The 19,939-nt window shown below is 37.6% G+C and overlaps 1 protein-coding gene across 1 annotated transcript in view; it reads left to right on the forward strand.

Moving 5' to 3' along the window:
- ETFA (electron transfer flavoprotein subunit alpha) overlaps nucleotides 1–19,939 on the forward strand; it is a 69,655-nt gene that overhangs the window by 44,895 nt on the left and 4,821 nt on the right. The window contains exons 10-11 of the mRNA XM_086364004.1: nucleotides 6,003–6,068; nucleotides 12,905–12,985. Coding sequence (XP_086220130.1) covers nucleotides 6,003–6,068; nucleotides 12,905–12,985 — 147 coding nt within the window. The remainder of the gene's footprint in view (nucleotides 1–6,002; nucleotides 6,069–12,904; nucleotides 12,986–19,939) is intronic.

Consider the following 19,939-nt stretch of genomic DNA (forward strand, 5'->3'; position numbering starts at 1 on the left):
CTATAGTCTTCTGAGTAAACAATGTTAAGAGAGCATGTGCCATTCTGTAAAATTTGTTTCATCCGAGGCAGTCTTACGGTATTGTTTTTAAGCACATAGGTAGGATTGCTGAATTCTAGTTTTTAATAGAACTACTTATATGATGTCTTTAAACTTTTTATCTTCAAATAAATGTAGCTTTTTACATTCCTTCCCCAATCTGGAAAGTGAGACTTTGTAGAAAAGGAATTTTAAACCTGATTTTTAAAGAGGCGAAGAAATACTGGCTTAGTTTTTCTGCTCTGAAAGCTCCAGATTTAACCACTCTTCTCATAGTCATATTTTTATATAAACATAAAAGTAAACATTTAAATCTTTCATTTCTACTTTGTTTAAGCAGTACTGAAGTTGCTGCAGGCTGAATACTGTTCCAATTCTAGGAAAAAAGATGTAATTTCAACTTGATATATTATTTTTTGTATGACAAATTTGATATGTCTTGGTAGCTGTCTCTGGGCCATGTATCCCTGTATGAAGATTATGTTAGAATTTTGTGAAGAAACTCACCTCAACTTTCTAGGCCAGCCAGCACTGTCTAGAAAGTTGGGCTGAATTCAAACTTTACAGCTAGTAGAAGAATTGTATCAAGTTAAATAGCAACTTCTCTTAATATAGTGATAGTTACTATCACAATAGTAAACCACTCAAGTAGTTTAAAGTGGGATTTATGTGGCAGTTGGTTGTCTAATGCCTTCTGGTTTAAAGATTTAGTGATCATTCAGTAATAAGAATAGCATTAATAGTAATGGCTCATATTTTGAGCACTTCACATGCATTGTGTTACTTAATAATCCCAACAATCCTATTAGCTGCAGGCATTTAATTTAAAAATAACATTTAAAAAATGTAGGTAGATATGTTGTTTCTTTAGACATAGTGCTGTTGCACACTTAATAGGCTACAGTGTACTGTAAACATAACTTTTATATACACTAGGAAACCAAAAACTTCTTGTGACTTGTTTTATTGTACCGCTCGCTTTACTGCAGTAGTCTGGAACGCGCAAAGTCTCCAGGGTGTGCCCGTATGCTTTTTTGAGAAGTGTGAGCCTTTCAGGGTAGAGTCTTCAGGTTTTTCTAAAATTTTAAGAAAGAGTATCTTACTAGAGAACAAAATTTGATTATCAGTTTCAGAGTATAAATTTACTGTTTTAAACCAGCCATTTTCATCTGGGTTTTCTTATAATGGTCTACCATACCTGAAAATTGGTGGATTTGAGTCATCTATGTGTTTCTCTATTGACTGCTCCCTTATTTAATCTTCAGCCTTGTCATTCTGCTGACTTTCCTTTTATGATCTTGTTCTGAGCCAATAAAAGCAAAGCTAACACAAGATGCTAATGTCATTCTGTCTTGAGGTCTTACTGTCATGCTCTGCAGTACCTCATAGAGCTTACAAGAAGGCTCTTCTTTACTTTGGTTTTTTGTTTGTTTGTTTGTTTTGTCAGAACCTCACGGATTGTGGGATCTTAGTTCCCTGACCAGGGATTGAATCTGGTCTCTGGTCTGTGGAAGTACGATCCTAATCACTGGACCTCCAGGGAATTCCCTTCTTTAGCTTGTTCTTAAATTATCTTGGATCTTTGGCTGTCTAGCACGGTGATAATGATGAAGTTACATGTCGATATTGGGCACTTGAAACGTGGCTAGATTTAATTGAGATTATATTATTAAAATTGGTTTCACCTATTTCGTTTCACTTTAATGAGGCTAATAGAAAATTTTAAAGTATGTGGCTTACAATATTTTTATATTATATATCCCTTTTGGATTTAATAGTGTTAGGTAAAAATCACAGCGTGCAAGTAAGAAACACTTTTCTCCTTAGCATCGGCACCAGAATCTTCTGGAGAGCAGGACTCAGAAATACATGCTCTTGGAATTCGGATTTCCTGCCCAAGATTTGAGTGAAGCAGGAGAGTGATGTTAGCAAATACTTACGGAAGAAAGCAGCCAAAACCCAAATCATGCATCAGAGAATACTCTGACCATGTTGATTCCCCAGGTTGGTTAGATTTCTGTAAAAGTGTTAAGATTTCATTTCAGTCTTTCAATTCTCAGACATACAGATTTGTCATCATGCTCGGACTAGTAAAACCTCTTCTAAAAGCGTGTTTTGTTTGAAGGACTAAGGAGCAGGAACAGATGGGATAGGCTGTAAAAGTAGACTCCTGTTTGGCAAAGGACAGAAATTACTCCAGAGAACCATCATCCCCCAAACTGCATCCTGCTTCTAAAGGCCATTCCGCTTCTTGTTGGCAGGAACGGAAAGTAAGGGGTTGCATAAGAGCCCAGAGCTCTGTCACACCCGGATTTTTACGATCTTACCTTAACCTGTGTTGTTTGACTGCGAGCTTCTAGAGTGTGTACCACAGGGGATTCTTGCTGTCCTGTACTTCTGCTAGTCCATACAACTCTTCTGTATGAATAAGGGAAAAAATACTCCTTTCTCTAGTTACTTTACTGCCATCTGTTGGAAAATTATTGTAATAAAAATGCAGATCTATAATGACTATGATATGAATGATGCTTCCCTCCAGAGTTGTTCAGATTACAGCCTGCTCAGCTGTATATGGTAACCCTGGGACCACCCCAGGAGTCTACTAGTCACTGAGTGGGCTGAGAAAATCAGTGTTTGAATAAATCTCAGTTCTTGAGTGGTACACCAGTGTCTTGGGAAACCAGATTCTGTGCTAAGGATTGAAGCCTCAGAATCCCAGTTATTCAGATGAGCAAGCTGAGGCATAGAGAGATTAAATAATTGGCTCACGGTCAAAGGTCTGTTAGGTGGCTGAGCTGGCATTTATTTCAGCATAGGCAGTGAGATTCCAGAGCCTAGGTTCTAAACTTCTAAATGGCAGTGATATACTCCTCTTGCAAACCTCTATTAACCACACTGGGTGCAGCAGTCTCCAAGCCCTATTCCTGTGTTATCTGAGCACACTCTAGTGTAGACATCTGCTCCTGAGTTCTTTGGATGAGGCTACAGCTGTAGTCTTTTTTAGGTCTTGGCAAAGAAAGAGGGATTTGTCCTTTCTTTTGCCAGAACTTGAAGTAGGTGCTGCCCCTTCTTTACCAAGCCTATGGCTTTACTTCCCATCGTCCTCTCCATCCTTGAATTGCAGGATGATTAACCCAGACTGCTACCAGCTGTCCTTCGTCCAGTTTCTTACTCTAGTTAAGTTTCTTTCCCTTTGTGAAAGCTGTTAGAACTTTATCTCCAGGACTACCCCTCCTTCCTTTTCTGTCTGTTCCTTTCTTTAATCCCACCTCTTTTTGAACCCTTAATTGCTGTTCCCCCCTCCAACATCACCTCTCATTTTCACTCCAGATTTTTTTACCTACCATCCGATTTAGAAAGAAAGTGCCTCAGGGCAGGGTTTGCCTTGTTATGTTGTGAAGTAGTGTCTAAAGTGCTCCATAAATTAGCATCTGTGGAGGGTTTTGCACATACTAATTATTATTATTGAAATACAGAAATGCTTTCTGAACCGTGAGGAAGCATCCTATGACTGTAGTCTAATTGCCTGTACATGTTTTCTGAAAAAGAAAAAAAGCCTCAAGCCTCTCTTCCTGTCTTAGAGAGCCATCAGATCTCAGAACAGCAGCCAAAATCTCAGGACTCGTTCAGGGCTGTTGTTTCAAAGCTTTTCTTATTTATTCAGAGAACTGTGTTTGCACGATAGTAAAATAAGTTCTTGTTGGTCAGGAACAGGTCAAAATTTACCTGTGTGGACAATTTATGCTTTTTAGAAAGGTGGGAATGACCCTGGAACCACCTTTGGTTTCCTTTGGCCCAGAATCTGTTATTTCTTTACTGACATTTATGGTTAAAGCCAGCGGTAGTCATTTCTCAGGAGGTTTAATGTAAATTTCGTTTATATCATATTTATGTTGATGTTTAGTGCCAGAGTGAATCAGCATTTTTATTAGCATTTTATAATGCAAATGGAGAGGCTTTTAAGACTTGCTGAATTTTAATGTAGACATGTATGTCAGAAAGACCCCTTTATAGAACTATTGATCCCTTCCAATATATGGTTTGAGAACATACTTCGAAGTGTGGTTAGTGAGACAGTGTCTATCTAAATAACTTACTTTAAAAATCTTTACATTAGAACTTTTTGGCCTGGTTTTCCTGAACGTAGGATTTAGTAAGTATACTGTGATTAATAATTTAATGAATGTTCTCTCTTAAAAGAAATGCTGGTCAGAATAAATTGAATGATGTTAAAATTATCCATTGAAGTTACCTGTAAAGTCTTCAGTGGAAAATACTGGTGCTTTTTCAAAATAGTAGTGCTCGTTTATTAGTCATACAAGTGTCATTGTCTGATAAGAGTATAATAACAAGGCCTTACTGTATTATCCAAAGGTATATGGTCATAACTTATGCATTGGATTATGTTTAAGATAAAATCATGGGATTGCTTTTTATCCTCACCCCTTACATTTTGCTCTCTGCAGTAGTGTACTCCCCACCCTAAGACACAGACTCTTTAGGCCTAAGTGCTCTTTCCTATTTTCAGGCTTTTGATGATTAACTAATGAGCAGGTTGAATTGAAAAGCAAACCCAGCTCACTGTAGATTTTTAGATGATTAACTCACATTGGGGACTAGGTTGTATCCTTTCCAGAGTACTTAAGGGTATCCTACTGCTCTAGAAGCGGTGGACACTTTATGCCTTTAAAGATAAGACCCAGAGATTCGCTATCAATGTGCTGGGTCAAGTTACAGGTTTCAAGCTGCTCACGAGCTGAGGATCATCTCTTTTACTGGTCCTCAACTCTGTGTACGTTAGAGCATCCTGAGGAGCCTTTTTAGAAAGGTCGGCTGTTGAAGAGCTTTTTAAAGAAAAGCTCCAGCGCTCATGAATTAGATTACGGGCCATGCAGAAGACAAAGTGGGACCGCCTGACATTGTCATTGACTTTGAAGTCTTGGCCCTGTAATAAAACTGTGACAGAGCCACCTGCAGTACCTTCCACATTACTCATGTTGAGGAGAGACTGTGCTGTCAGTCGTGACAGAACTGTAGTGTCAGCCTGGTTACATGGTAAGAGGCACCCCCTACCCAAGCCAGGGCTTGTTCAGTTTATGTGTGGGGAAAGCTTTTCAGCTGAGGTTTTAATTATCCCTAGTAGACAGAGCAACTAAGCATTTTAAATTAAGCACTTATTAAATCGGTTTTCCATGATGATAGTGAGTTTTAATTTTTAGATAAAGTACAGAGAGCAGTCATCATTCCCTTTATAATTAGTTGAAGCAGAGGGGTAGGAAGAGGTGCAACTGTCATCCACATTTACTGGGAAACTGCAGTGCAGGGACCCGTTTATTAGGCGTTAGAAATACAAAGGTTCATTCTGTGCCTGTGAGAAATCTGTTATTTTTTAATTAAGGAGATTGTGTGTGTGTGTGTGTGACCCTTGAGACTGATTTGTATATTTGGTTTTTCTAAATGTGAAGCTTAATAAATACACTCTTGATTACCACTTCAACAAATATCCATGAGAAGCAAATAGCTAAGTCAAAGTATACTTTAATATGTATTTATATGTTAATATGAAATGTGTGTATATTGTTAATGGCTCCATGCAGGGTGGTGAGTTGAAGAGCTGTATCCAAATGAGTAGCACAGACAGAAAGTACGGCCTCACAGCAAATTGTGAGATTAAGTGAAACAGTTGATGTGAAATGCTTAGCACAGTGGTCAACACACAGTTAATGCTCAAAAACTCTTATTATCCAATATTATTGTTCCACCACTACTTTATGAATTCAGAGGTAAGTGTGCACTATGGGTTAGGGAGATCAGGGAAGAAGGAAGGCATAATTTAAGTAATACATATTTGCATCTGTTTTATTTAAAATATTTCTGGCGTAAGACTTGGGTTGGTTATAGCAAGTACTTTGGAAGGTGTAATATATGAATGCATATTAATGATATGGTCTCTTTTGTTTCAGGAACTTTATATTGCTGTAGGAATATCTGGAGCCATCCAGCATTTAGCTGGGATGAAAGACAGCAAGGTAACTACACAACAGTGATGATACTAAGAGGAAAAGTGTTCACATTTTAAAATTTAGGTTTCACTGGTATGCCTCCATGTAGTTACAGTGTGTGTAGTGGAACCGTTCACGTTAACACAAACCTAGGGATTGGAAGGTATATACACCACTGTGCCCTGCCTGAAGATGCACCATTGGTGGGAGAGGCCGTGTGTATCATGGAAAGAGATGTGAACCTGAATCCCGCTCCCCTGCAGACTTACCACCCGACATGTCTTGTTTGTACCTCAGTTCTTTGTCTGCCAAATGCACGTGTTGGAAGATCTCTTTCAGCTCTGACAATTTGTGGATGGAAAATAGGGGGTGAAAACAACTTGATGAGGTTCTGACTATCTAGTTTATGATGTACTGATACCTGGTTCTCTGTTTCACCCTAGTCCCCTAACGGTCCCACCGTCATACATCAGCAAGGCCCGTCTTCTTGGGTCATTACTAAATTGTGACTGACACATTTTGGATTGGAGCATCTCAGAACCTTAGTAATTGTCAAAAATGCAGCATATAGAGGAGCCACTTGATTTTAACTTGCTGCTTGGACTCTTATCTAGAAGTCCTGTGTGATGACTCTGTGAACATACATTTCAGAATATGACACATTAATTCATGCATAACAATGCACAGTTTGAATTATGAACTTAGTCTTTCATGAAGTCAGAGATGCCTCTGACACTCCTGCTTTTATTCATTCAGATGGAAGTTTGATAGAAAAGGTAATAAAACTTTTAATAGGTTTAACTTCTAACTTGAAAAGATGCATGCACTACCTCCTTGTAACCTCTAAATGAATTGGCCCAAAACCAGTCAGATTTCACAGTTGGATGACAGGATTCTTCACTGAGCTCTGAAAGCAGCAGTGCCAGTGGGGAAAATGTTATTGCTGCATTAGAGGGTAAAGAAAAAAAAAACCAATAAACACCGGCAACCTTCAAAAATGTTTTTAGCTGGGCCTGTTCAGACGTATCTAGAATTTTGCTTCTCTCTCTGCCTGCCTAGAAGATCTTGGTAAAAGTTCTTGTTCATGGCATCAGGGCTGGATTGGAGGAGAAATGGACTAGATGGTATATGTCAAAGCAAAAAGGGAATAATTGAATTAAGGAGACCCGTGTTGGGGAATAATCTGTAAGAATAAACTTGAGCCAATAATTTGTCTGTCCATCCAGTCAACAAATATTTACTAAGTCTATGTACTTTGTACAGATGCTGGAGTTGCTTAAATGAAAACGACATAGTCCCTGTGATAACTCTTTTGTGGGAGACACACCAGTCTTAGATTGTAATTTTGGCTAAGTTCTAAAATGGAGGATTGGGACTTCCCTGGTGGTCCAGTAGTTAAGAATTTGCTTTCCAATGCAGCGGATGTGGGTTCGAGCCCTAGACAGGGAACTAAGATCCCATATGCTGCAGGGCAACGAAGCCCATGTGCCACAACTACAGAGCCGACCTGACGCAGCCGTAGATAGAGTGATTGGTTTAAGTCTGGTAGTTCAGTTCAGTCGCTCAGTTGTGTCAGACTCTTTGCAACCCCATAGACTGCAGCACGCCAGGCTCCCCTATCCATCACCAACTCCCAGAGCCTGCTCTGCATATAAACTGTATACCTATTAATAAGGTTGAATACAGCCTGTGCTTTAAAATGTCTATAAGGAAGAAGAGTATGAATTTATAAGAACATATTAAAAGAGCCCTAGAATACAAACAAGATTTTATCATAATTATTTACAGTTGATATTTCAAGAATATTCTTTCAGTAACCTGAGAATTCTGTAACTGACCAAAATCTTTTTTCTTAAATACTCTGGTGGTTGTTTGCCCACAATTACATGCTCTTTCTTTAAAAATAACTTTTATATAGTGGGATGAAAAAGCTTTCAGATGATTAAACTGTCAGATGTTTGACTAGGTGGCCTCCAGGAAATCATTAACCATCGTTAATTAAATAAATCTCTGCTAGTAGCTGTGAAGCAGGCTACTTATTCCCAGAAGAGAAAGACCACGATGCAAATCAATGCCTATGATTCAAAATGTTTGTCCTTGTGACTAGATTTGAGGTGTATATTGAAACCATGCTATATTATAGTCTTCGCCCACACTTTAATATATATGGCATGTTTCTCTGGATCAGTAGTTACCTGGACTGCAGTGTGTGCCAATTTCAGATATTCTGGAATATTCAGGCCTTGGGGCCCTTTTAGAGGAATTTACACATGTATCATACAGACTATATTTTAAGTTAGACTGTATCAAAATACTTGAAAAAGGTGTTCTGCCTGTTTTCATATGATGGAGTAATAGGCAGGGAAGTACTTAATTTTACTTCCAAAGATTCAAAAATTATCATTTTTTAATTAAAATAACACCATATTAGAGTCAAAAGTCTAATGTTACTTTAATTGCAGTGGTGTTAGAAGCATCTGTGGGGAATACCAAACTATTTGTAGTGTATAAAGAAATCTGTTATTAATAGAATAATTGTGTAAACATAACATGTTTTTTAGTGACAGTTTCTCTGTAATCTGTTACTGATCTGTCATTATAATCTTTTACATTTAAAGATTTTGTGGGAGTTAAGAGGAACTTGTAGTTTTTGTAGGAGACGTAGTACTTTGTTACATTTACTTGCTGCATACATAAGGACTTAAACTTTTTTGTTTTAAATATTCATCTTTACTTAATAGGCCAACTAGATAGTTAACTTTTCTATTCTCACAGTAGACCCAGGATAGTAATTTTAAAATGCTAAATGGAATGCAGTACATAGAGAATAAATAGTTTGAGCTTTAAAGCCTATGAGTTAGGGAATGGCTTTGTTACTTTTTAAAGTTGAAATCTAACATTTATAGTCACAAGTTTAAAACATATATATTGTTAATAGGTGGAAAAATACTGATCATTGTATAAGTGAAATAAGCTGAGAATTGACTCTAATAATATATATCTCATGATTTGACAAAGTTGACTTCTGTCTTGTTGAATAAAGCACACCAAATATAAACTGGATGAATGAACTTTTTATCTGTGGTTTTTATTCAGTATATCTAAAAATTTTCAATGACCTACAAAAATTTCCTGTTATATTTGGTTGGTTTGGTTTAAGTCAGGTTATTAATTTATATACAGAAAATTCAACATTTTTAGTATACTGCATTAAAACATTCTTCTGCATGGTAAAATGTACATAACATAAAGTTTACCATCTTAATTATTTTTAAGTGTAAAATTAGCTATGTACACACTGACAGTGGTATTAAATACATTCATAATGTTGTGCACCCATTATCACTATCCAATTCTACAACTCTTTTCATCTTTTAAAACTGAAACTCTATACACATTAAATGGTATTTTCCCAGTCTCCCACCTCATAGTCCATATACTTATAACCACAATTCTACCTTTTGTTTCTATGGTTTTGACTATTCTAAGTACATTTTAAGTGGAATCATCATTTGGTATTTGTCTTTTTGTGACTGGTTTATTTCACTTAGCATAATGTCCTCAAGATTCATCCATGTTGTAGCATATGTCAGAATTTTCTTCCTTTTTAGGCTAATAATATTCCATTATATGTGTATGTGTGTGTGTTTATACACACACACCACATTTTGCTTATCCATTCATCTATTGATGGACTCTTGAGTTGCTTCCAAGTTTTAGCATTTATGAATACTTTGCTATGAACACAGGTATACAAATATGTTTTCAAGGCCCTGTTTTCAGTCCTTTTGGGTATGTATCCAGAATTGGAATTGCTGGGTCACATGGTAATTTTATTTTTAATGTTTTGAGGGACTACTATGATGTTTTCCACAGCAGTTGTACCATTTTACATTCCCACCAACAGTGCACAGGGGTTTTAGTTTTCCACACTCTTTTCAGCACCGGTATGGTTTTTTTTGACAGTAGCCATCCTATTAGATCTGAGGTGGTATCTCATTGTAGTTTTGATTTGCGTTTCCTCAGTGATCAATGATGTTGAGCATTTTTTCATGTGCTTACTGGCCATTCGTATATCTTCTTTGGAGAAGTGGCTTGTAAAGCCATTTGCCCAATTTTTGAATTGGACAGTGTGGTTTTTTGTTGTTGAGTTTAGTAGTAATTTAGTAGGTTTTAAAAAATATATTCCATATATTAATTCTTTATCAGATATATGATTTGTAAGTATTTCCTCTCATTCTCTAGGTTACCTTTTTACTCTGTTGATAGTGCCTTTGCTGCTGCTAAGTCGCTTCAGTCGTGTCCGACTCTGTGCGACCCCATACATGGCAGCCCACCAGGCTCCCCCGTCCCTGGGATTCTCCAGGCAAGAACACTGGAGTGGGTTGCCATTTCCTTCTCCAATGCAGGAAAGTGAAAAGTGAAAGTGAAGTCGCTCAGTCGTGTCCGACTCTTCGCGACCCCATGGACTGCAGCCTACCAGGCTCCTCCACCCATGGGGTTTTCCAGGCCAGAGTACTGGAGTGGGGTGCCATATAGTGCCTTTAGAGCCACAAATTTTTTTAATTTCCATGAAGTTCAATTTGTCTGTTTTTTTGTTGTTGCCTATACCTTTCATGTCATATTCAAGAAATCATTGCCAAAACCATCATCATGCAGCTTTTGCTCTATGTTTTTCATCTGAGTGTTTTGTAACTTTAGGTCTAATGTTTAAATCTTTGATCTGTTATGGGTTAGTTTTTGTAAACGGTGTTAGGTAAGAGGCCAACTTCATTCATTTGTATGTAGATACCTGGTTTTCCCAATACCATTGTTGAAAAGGCTATCTTTTCTCCATTGTATGGTCTTGACACCCTTGTCAAAAATCATTTGACCATATATGTGAGGGTTTATTTCTGGGCTTCCTCTTCTGTTTCGTTGGTCTATAAGTCCCACTTGAGGTTTCTTGAGAGTCCATATGAATTTTAGGATGAGTTTTTCAGTTTCTGCAAAAGTCACTATAGGAACAGTTCTGATGGATATAGGATTATTGGTCGACAGTTTTTTTCTTTTACCACTTTGAATGTATCAGCTCACTGCCTTCTTGCTTCCAAAGTTGGTAATGTAAAATCTGCTGATAGTCTTGAGGATCCCTTGTGTGTAGCAAATCAATTCTCTCTGTTTTCAAGATTCTCTTTTTATCTTCAGCTTTTGAAACTTTGATTATGTGTCTTAGTGTGGAGTCTCTTTGAATTCATCTTACTTGAAGTTTGTTGAATTTCTTGGATGTTTCTATTCATGTCTGTAATCAAATTTGGGGAGTTGTCAGTCATTATCTCTTTAAATATTCTCTCTGCCCTCTTCTCTGTCTTCTCCTTCTGGGACCACCATAAGATATTTTGGTCCTCCTAATGGTGGTCCACAGGTCCCTTAGGCTGTGTTCACTTTTCTTAAATCTTTTTTCTTTCTGTTCTTCAAGCTTGAAAATTTCCATTGTCCTATCTTCCAATTTGCTGATTCATTCTCCTGCTTGATCGAATCTGCCTTTGGATCCCTCTAGTGAATTTTTCATTCACACTTTGTACTTCTTACCTTCAGAATTTCTTTGTGGTTTCTTTTTGAGTTTTCTCTTTATCACTATTTCCATTGCATTCACACATTGTTTTCTTGACCTTCTCCTCATCTCCTTTTAGTTTTTTTTTTTTTTTCAAACATCTTTAAGATGATTATGTTAAAGTCTTTGTCTAGTAGATATCCCAGTTTCTGTTTATATTTTTTTCCTTTGAGTGGGCCATACTGTTTTCTTTTTTTGCCTTGTGATTTTTATTTTGTTGAAAACTGGACATTTAAATCAATAATATAGTAGATTCTTCTATTTCCCCAGAGTATGCTGGGTTTTTTTTGTTTTTGTTACTGTTTTTGTTTATTGTTCTTTTTGATTGTTATACACTGTCTCTGTGCCAAGAGTTAACCTGAGGTATATAAACTTACAGGCTTCTGGAGTCTTTTCAGAGTCTGTGCCTTTCCCTAGGCATGTATGGTCACTTTGTAGTTTTCCTCTGATATGCATTTGCTTTTGAATGTCCTAGTCATTAATATCTGGCTACCACAGAGGGAAAATGCCACAGAGGGAAAATGAGAAAAATGAAGAGCACTAATCTTTTAAACCCCCTGGGAATAACTTTGACAGGTGGGGGAAAACAGTGGTTGAGGTACAACAGCAAGAGCCACCCTCGTCTTTGTTTGCACCTTTGTGATCAGGTGCAACACACTATGATCAAAGCAGAGATCCCCAGTATTTAGAGGACAAGGTTTCTTTTACCCACTCTGACTGCTATAAGCTGTATGCAGGCTGTTCCAGGAATATGTACACAGCTGCCTGCCACCAGGAATGAGAGATGGGGGTTTAGTAGCAGCTATTCTGCTAAGAGCTACAGTTTACCATTCAAGTCTTCCCCTGGAAGTTGCAAACCGTTAATAGATTCCAAAATTCCAAACTGGTTACATGAAAGATTCTGCGAGTTCAGTTGTTGTGTAGGTGGGGAGACAGTTTCTCAGTGTTTCCTACTTGGCCGTCTTCCCAGAATCCTCTCCGATTTGTTACTTATTTACAACATTTTTTCATAAGTTAAAAAAGAGCTTTTTAAAAATAATGATATAAAACCTTTTTTAAATATTGCAGTTGGCCTGTGGTAGGGATGAGAGATAATTTTTTGTTATGTTACTACCCAGAAACTTCTAAATTTACAATACCAGCACAAATTAAACTAATCTTATTTGGTAGACATTTTTAAGAATACAAATTTGTTGTTACGGAAGTTAGAATAGAACCATCAGTCTATGTGGTATGTTTTCTTTAAAAACTCTTTGCTTTTATTTCACAGACAATTGTGGCTATCAACAAAGACCCAGAAGCTCCAATTTTTCAAGTGGCAGATTATGGAATAGTTGCAGATCTATTTAAGGTAAGTTGGCCTTGAGAGTGATAGCTGTTATCTAGGTTGTCATCCAAGAACCTGCAGGAGTTGGTCAGGGAGGAAGCTGTTATAGGAAGACATTGTGTGAATGTGTATCTGTGTCTGTCTGTGTATGTATATATTAATGTATTTACACAATTTTGAACTACTTAAAGTGAAGAATTGTTCTGCTTAATATATGATGTTTTTATGGAGCATTATATTAATAACTTTCCCTTTAAGAAGTCCATATTGTCTTTAAACATCCATATGATTCTTGGCATCTCACGTACTGTTGGTACACAATATGAAATGACTCAAATAATTATAACCTAGAACCATATTTACCGTATACCTTAAAGAAATTCCCATCATGACCCCTCATTGAGAGATTTACTAGTGATGCTCTAGCTTTTCATGGGATGAGTGGGCTCTCAAGTCCACTTTATCGACTCAACATGTATGCTCTGCTTGCTGTGTTTGAGAGTCAAAGGCCTTCCTAACAGTGACAGCCATAGGAAAGAACACTTATTTCTAACTCCTCACACTCTTAATTTTTTTGTATTCTTTTTGCCCTCCTACCACCCTTATGTTTGCCCTTTCAGTGAAAGAATTACTTCAGTGATATAGTTGAGCACCTGATACCCATTTGGCCACATTTAGAGGTCCTAGCTTATGCATGGGCTGGCCTCTTTTAGTCCCTCAGGGCCTGTCTACAAGTTTCTCGGTTACCTTGTGCAGAAATCACTTAGGCAGTGATTGAGGCTCTGAAAGTAGCATCCAACGCTAGGTTTACTAACCCGTCACATAGAACTATAATGAGCTGCTGTGGGCCTTTATGGAGAGGCTGCAGCCTGAGAACAGAACCAGGGGTGGTCTCCCCAGCAAGAGGATTGGCCCATTGCCATGGCTTCTCTAGCACTTGGATGATCCAGATGAACTCACGAGTGCACTTTGAGAGCACATCTGTATTTTGAAGTGTATGTTCATGCTCAGTGAAGAATGGGCCCTTCAGATGCTCAGCAGTTCCTTGATAGCGGCCCAGCCTGCCTGCTGAGACTGGAATGGGGCTGTTGCCCTGGGTCAGCAAAGGGCATTTTTCCACGTGGAAATCCCCGGGTAACCCCTGCCCACATGCAACCCAGAAGAGCCTCTATCTTGCATGGGGAAAATACAGCCCATCTTCTGTGGTCCTAGGTTTCTGTATCTGAAATGCAGGGTTTAGGTCAGTTGGCTGCTCCTGTGACCTGGCCCAGCTGTAGAAGAACTGTGACTGTAGTGGCAGTCACGTGACCAAGATATTCCAGTGGGAGGAAAAGTTACTATGAAAAAAATAAAATCTTTGTATTCCTGTGTAATAGTACCTTTGTCCAAGTAGAAAGCATTTAGTTCCAGTGAGATACAGATAAAGGGATAAAGACCTTTAAATTTAAAAATGAAATTAGTACTTGCTGAACCCCAGCCATGTCTCCTGTTGACATGTTTGCAAACAGACATCGAATGTAGTTGCCTTTTATTTTTCTTCAAGAGACTATTTTAATAAATTTGTAAGTAATTTTGTTTAAGGTATGTTTTTCTGTCTGCTTGTGTACTGTATTTTGCTGCCCACACGCTTGATAAAAAAACGAGGTGTTAAACAGTCAGACATTTGTGATGCTCACACTGTGGACACCTGCCCTGGGGCAGGAGCATCTCTGTAGCAGTGTTGGGTGCAGTAGTGTCCCACAAGTTGTGCCTCTTGCATCAAGGGCAGCTTCTGGGTGTAACATGAGAGGCGATGCCTGTGTCTGTTATGTGAGTCTATGCACACGTGTGTGTGCATGCTCAAAGAGATATTGAGAGTTCTAGGACACTGAGAGTGGAAAAGGACCTCAAAAATCATCCAGAAAGCTGATTTCCAACTTGAGATTCTCAAGCTATTTTTGGTGTGTTAAGAAGCACACTTTAAAAACTTTTTCTGAATTTCTTATTGAGATAACGTAGCTTTATAACAGTATATAAGTTTCATGTGTACAATGTTATATTTCTGCTTCTGTATACCCTACAGTGTGCTGACCACCAAAAATTTAGTCTTGCTCCATCACCATATAGTCGATCGCCTTTAGCTGCTGTGCCCTCCCCCCAGCCCTTTCTGCTCTCGTAGCCACTACTCCCCTCCCCCCAGCCCTTCCTGCTCTGGCAGCCACTACTCTGTTCTCTGATTCTGTGTGTTTGTTTTTATTTGGTGTGTTCATTTACTGTGTTTTGGGAGGGGGTGTCTTTTATACTGGAGAAGGAAATGGCAACCCACTCCAGTGTTCTTGCCTGGAGAATCCCAGGGATGGAGGAGCCTGGTGGGCTGCCGTCTATGGGGTCGCACAGAGTCGGACACGACTGAAGCGACTTGGCAGCAGCAGTCTTTTATATTCCACATGAATGAGATTGTCTTTCTCCTTCTGATTTATTTCACTTAGCATAATACCATCAATGCCCATTCATGTTGTCACACATGGCAAAATACTGTTCCATTGTATACATATAGACCACATCTTCTTTATCCATTCATCCATTGATGGCCACTTAGGTTGCTTCCATATTTTGGCTATTGTAAATACGCTGCAATGGACCTAAGAGTCCCATTATATCTTTTCAAGTTAGTATTTTTGTACTCTATGGATTAAAAACCCAAGAGTGGGAGAGCTGGTTCATGTGGTAGTTCTATTCTTAATTTTTCTGAGGAATCTCCATACTGATTTCCAAAGTGGCTGTGGCAGTCTACATTCCCACCAACAGTGCACCAGTGGTCCCTTTTTTCCACATCCTTACCACCAACACTTGCTATTTCTCGCCTTTATGATAACAGCCATTCTAACAGAAATGAGGTGACACCACATCGTGGTTTTCACTTGCAAGTCCCTAATAATGAATGATGCTGAACATCTTCTCATGTACCAGTTGCCTTTATGTCTTCTTTGGAAAAATGTCTGTTCACCTCTTCTGCCCCATTGTTTAATTGGAGCGTTTGTTTTGTTGTTGAGGCATATGAGTTCTTTACATATTTTGGATATTAACCCCTTATTGTATACATGATTTGCAGGAACCTTCTCTTGTTTCATAGATCGTCTTTCCATTTTGTTGATGATTTCCTTTGCCATGCAGAAGCTTTTTAACTTGCCATTTGTTTATTTTTGCTTTTGTTTGCCTGAGGAGACATATCTAGAAAGATGTTGCTAAGATTAATGTCAGAGAGCAAACTATCTGTGTTTTCTTCTAGGAGTTCTATGGTTTCAGGTCTTACATTCAAGTTTTTGATCCATTTTGAATTGATTTTGTGTGTCAAGTTTCATTTTTTTTGCCTGTGACTGTCCAGTTTTCCCAGCACCATTTATTGAAGAAATTGTTCTTTCTCCAGTGTATGTTCTTTGTTCTTTCATTGTAAATTAATTTTATTTCTGGGCTCTCTATTCTCTTCCATTTGTTTGTATATTTTTCTGCCAGTACCATGCTATTTTGACTGCTATGACTTTGTAATATAGTTTGAAATCAGAGAGTGTGGTACCTTCAGCTTTGTTCTTTTTTCTCAGGATTGCTTTGGCTTTGTGTGTGGGGAGGGGGGTCCTTTTATGGTTCCATGCAAATTATAGAATTTTTTGTTCTATTTCTGTGAAAAACGTCCTTGGGATTTTGATAGGGATTGCACACGAATCTGTAGATTGTTTTAGGCAATATCAACATTTTTAAAACGTTAATTTTTCCCATCTATGAGCATGGAATACCTTCATTTACTTATGTCTTCAGTTTCTGTCAACAATGTCTTACAAAACAAAACAATGTCTTAAGAGTCTGGTGTACAGGTCTTTCACTTCCTTAGTTAAATATATTCTTGGGCATTTTATTCTTTTTGTTGTGATTATAAATAGAATTGTTTTTTTTAATTTCTCTCTCTGCTGGTTCATTGGTAACATGTAGAAATGCAACAGATTTTTGTATGTTGATTTTGTGCCCTGCAACTTTGCTGTATTAATTTATTATGTCTAATAGTTTTTTTGGTGGCATCTTTAGAGTTTTCCATATGTCAAATTATGTCATCCACAAATTTTTAGTGACATTTTTACTTCTTCCTTTCTGATTTGGATGCCTTTTGTGTCCTTTTCTTGCCTAATTGTTCTGGCTAGGACTTCCAATACTATTTTGAATAAGAGTGGTAAGAACAGGCATCCTTGCCTTGTTCCTGATTTTAGAAGGATAACTTTCACCAAGCTTTTCACCACAAAGTGTGATGTTAATGGGTTTGATGTGTATGACCTTTATCATGTTGAAGCACATTCTTTCCATATCCACTTTATTGAGAATTTTTTATCATAAATGGATGTTGAATCTTGTCAAATACTTTTTCTGAATCTACAGAGATGATCATATGTTTTTATCCTTCATTTTGCTAATGTTGTGTGTCACATTAACTGATTTGCAGGTGTTAAACCACTCTTGCAGTCATGGAATAAGTCCTACTTGATCATGGTGTGTGATCCTTCTTATGTATTGTTTGATTTGTTTTGCTAATAATTTTGTTGAGGATTTTTTCATCTATATTCATCAGAGATATTGGCCTCCAATTTTCTCTCTCTTTTTTTTTTTATATTGTCTTTGTCTGGTTTTGGTATCAGGATGATGTTGGCCCCATAAAATGAGTTTGGAAATGTTCCCTCTTCAATTTTTTGGAGTAGTTTGAGAAGGGTGGATATTAAATCTTCTTTGAATGTTTAGTAGAATCACTTGTGAGGCTGTCTGGTTCTGAACTATTGTTTTCTGGGGAGCTTTGATTACTTTGAGCTTTTTAATTCAATCTCTATACTAGTGATTGGTCTATTCTTATTCTCCATGTTTTTATGATTTAGTCTTGAAAAGTCTGATTCTAAGAATTTGTCCATTTCTTCTAGGTTGTCCTATTTGTTGGTATATAGCTATTCATAATATTCTCTTATAAGCCTTTGTATTTCTGTGGTACCCATTGTTATTTATCCTCTTTTGTTTTATTTGTCAGAGCCTTCTTTCTTTTTTAGGTGAGTCTGACTAAAAGTTTGTCAGTTTTATTTATCTATTCAAAGCATTAGCTCTTAGTTTTGCTGATCTTCTCTATCATCTTTTTAGTCTCTATTTCATTCATTTCTGCTCTGATCTTTATTATTTCCTTCTTCTGCTGATTTTGGGCTTTGTCCTTTTATTTCTCCTTTGATTTTTTTCCATTGGCTCAATAGTTGTTCAGTGACATGTTGTTCATTCTCCATGTTTTTGTGGTTTTTCCAGCTTTCTCTTAGTTGATTTCTAGATTCTTACCATCGTTCTCAGTCTTGAGACTTGTTTTGTGTCCCAGCATACAGTCTCTCCTTGAGAAAAGTTCCGTGTGCACTTGAGAAGAATGTGTGTTACATTCCTACATAGATACACATCCATCATATCAGGTCTAATGTTTCACTTAAGCCTGCTCTTTCCTTATTGACTCTAGATTATCTCTTGGTTGATGTAGGTGGAATCTCTTACTGTTGCTGTGTTGCTGCCGTTTTTTCTGTATAGATCTGTTAATAGTTGTTTTACGTATTTTGATGCTCCTGTGTCAGGTGCGTATATATTAGTAAGTTGTATCTCCTTATGAATTGTCCCTTTTTCATTATATATTGTCCATTTTTGTCTTTTGTTAACTTTACTGTCTTGCAATCTTTTTGTCTGATATGAGCGTAGCCCTACTTGCTTTCTTTTGGCTGCCATTTGCTTGGAGTATCGTCTTCCAATCTTCGATCCCTTAAGTAGCCCACATTTGACTATTGGGAGACTACCTGGAGTAAGACATAACTTTTATTTGCCTTTGGCAAGAATTAAGGCATTGTCTATCTCATGCTGCTCAGAAGTTCTGAAGCACAGTTATATATGCCTTTGATTAATACAAAGTGGTGAGAAAGTTAATCAGTTTTAAAAATGCAGTCTTGGGGAAAACTAGTTAAGAAAATATGAAAAATTTTACTTGAGGTGCAGCCTCTCATTTATTACTGTATGAGTAACAACCAGGATGTGTTCTTCTTAAGTTGTCTGTGTCTCAGAGAGAGATGATTTAGGGAAGTTGCTGAGCAAGTTGTTGGCACAACTAAGAGAGATTCCTGCTCTGTTCTTTTTCTCATTACTGTCTTTCTAGCTCATCAGGTACCACAGCCGGTTGGTTCACCACCACTCCTGTACCTTAGACGAATTGCAGTAAATAGGACCACGTCTTTTACAGACTCTGGCAACCAAGGCAGAACTAAACAGAAATCAGATTGTTTTCTCAGTTGAAATCAGAATTAAGTGTAACATGGATGAGTATTATAGTATTAGATCGGTGCAGAAGTAATTGCTCTTTTGCATTGTTGAACTTTGCCCTTTGATATTGGAGTACATTCTCAATGTGGTTATGTTATACATCATTTTGATGCATATTTCTCACTTTATGTTTTTTGCTAATGACTTATCACTTGCTGTGTATCTTATATTTATTTAGATTAGGGAAATGATGTTAGACAAAAAGCAAATTTGAGCAGTTTTCTTATTCAAATTCAAAATGGGTCGTAAAGCAATGGAGACAACTTGCAACATCAACAATGCATTTGGCCCAGGAACTGCTCATGAACATACAGTGCGGTGGTGGTTCAAGACATTTTGCAAAGGAGAGGGGAGCCTTGAAGATGAGGAACACAGTGGCCCAGCCATCAGAAGTTGACAGTGACCAACTGAGAGCAATTACCAAAGCTGATCCTCTTACAACTACACGAGAAGTTGCCAAAAAATTCAGTGTTGACCATTCTGTGATCATTTGGCATTTGAAGCAAATTGCAAAGGTGAAGAAACTTGATAAGAGGGTGCCAAAGTGTTGTCTTCTCTTATCCTATGCAACATCAGTGAACTATTTCAATTAGATTGTGACATGCAATCAAGATTGGATTTTATACAAAAACTGGT

This window comes from Bos grunniens, chromosome 21 (assembly GCF_055505025.1).
Source record: "Bos grunniens cultivar Pamir isolate PY7600 chromosome 21, Bosgru_T2T1.0, whole genome shotgun sequence".
NCBI lineage: Eukaryota > Metazoa > Chordata > Mammalia > Artiodactyla > Bovidae > Bos > Bos grunniens.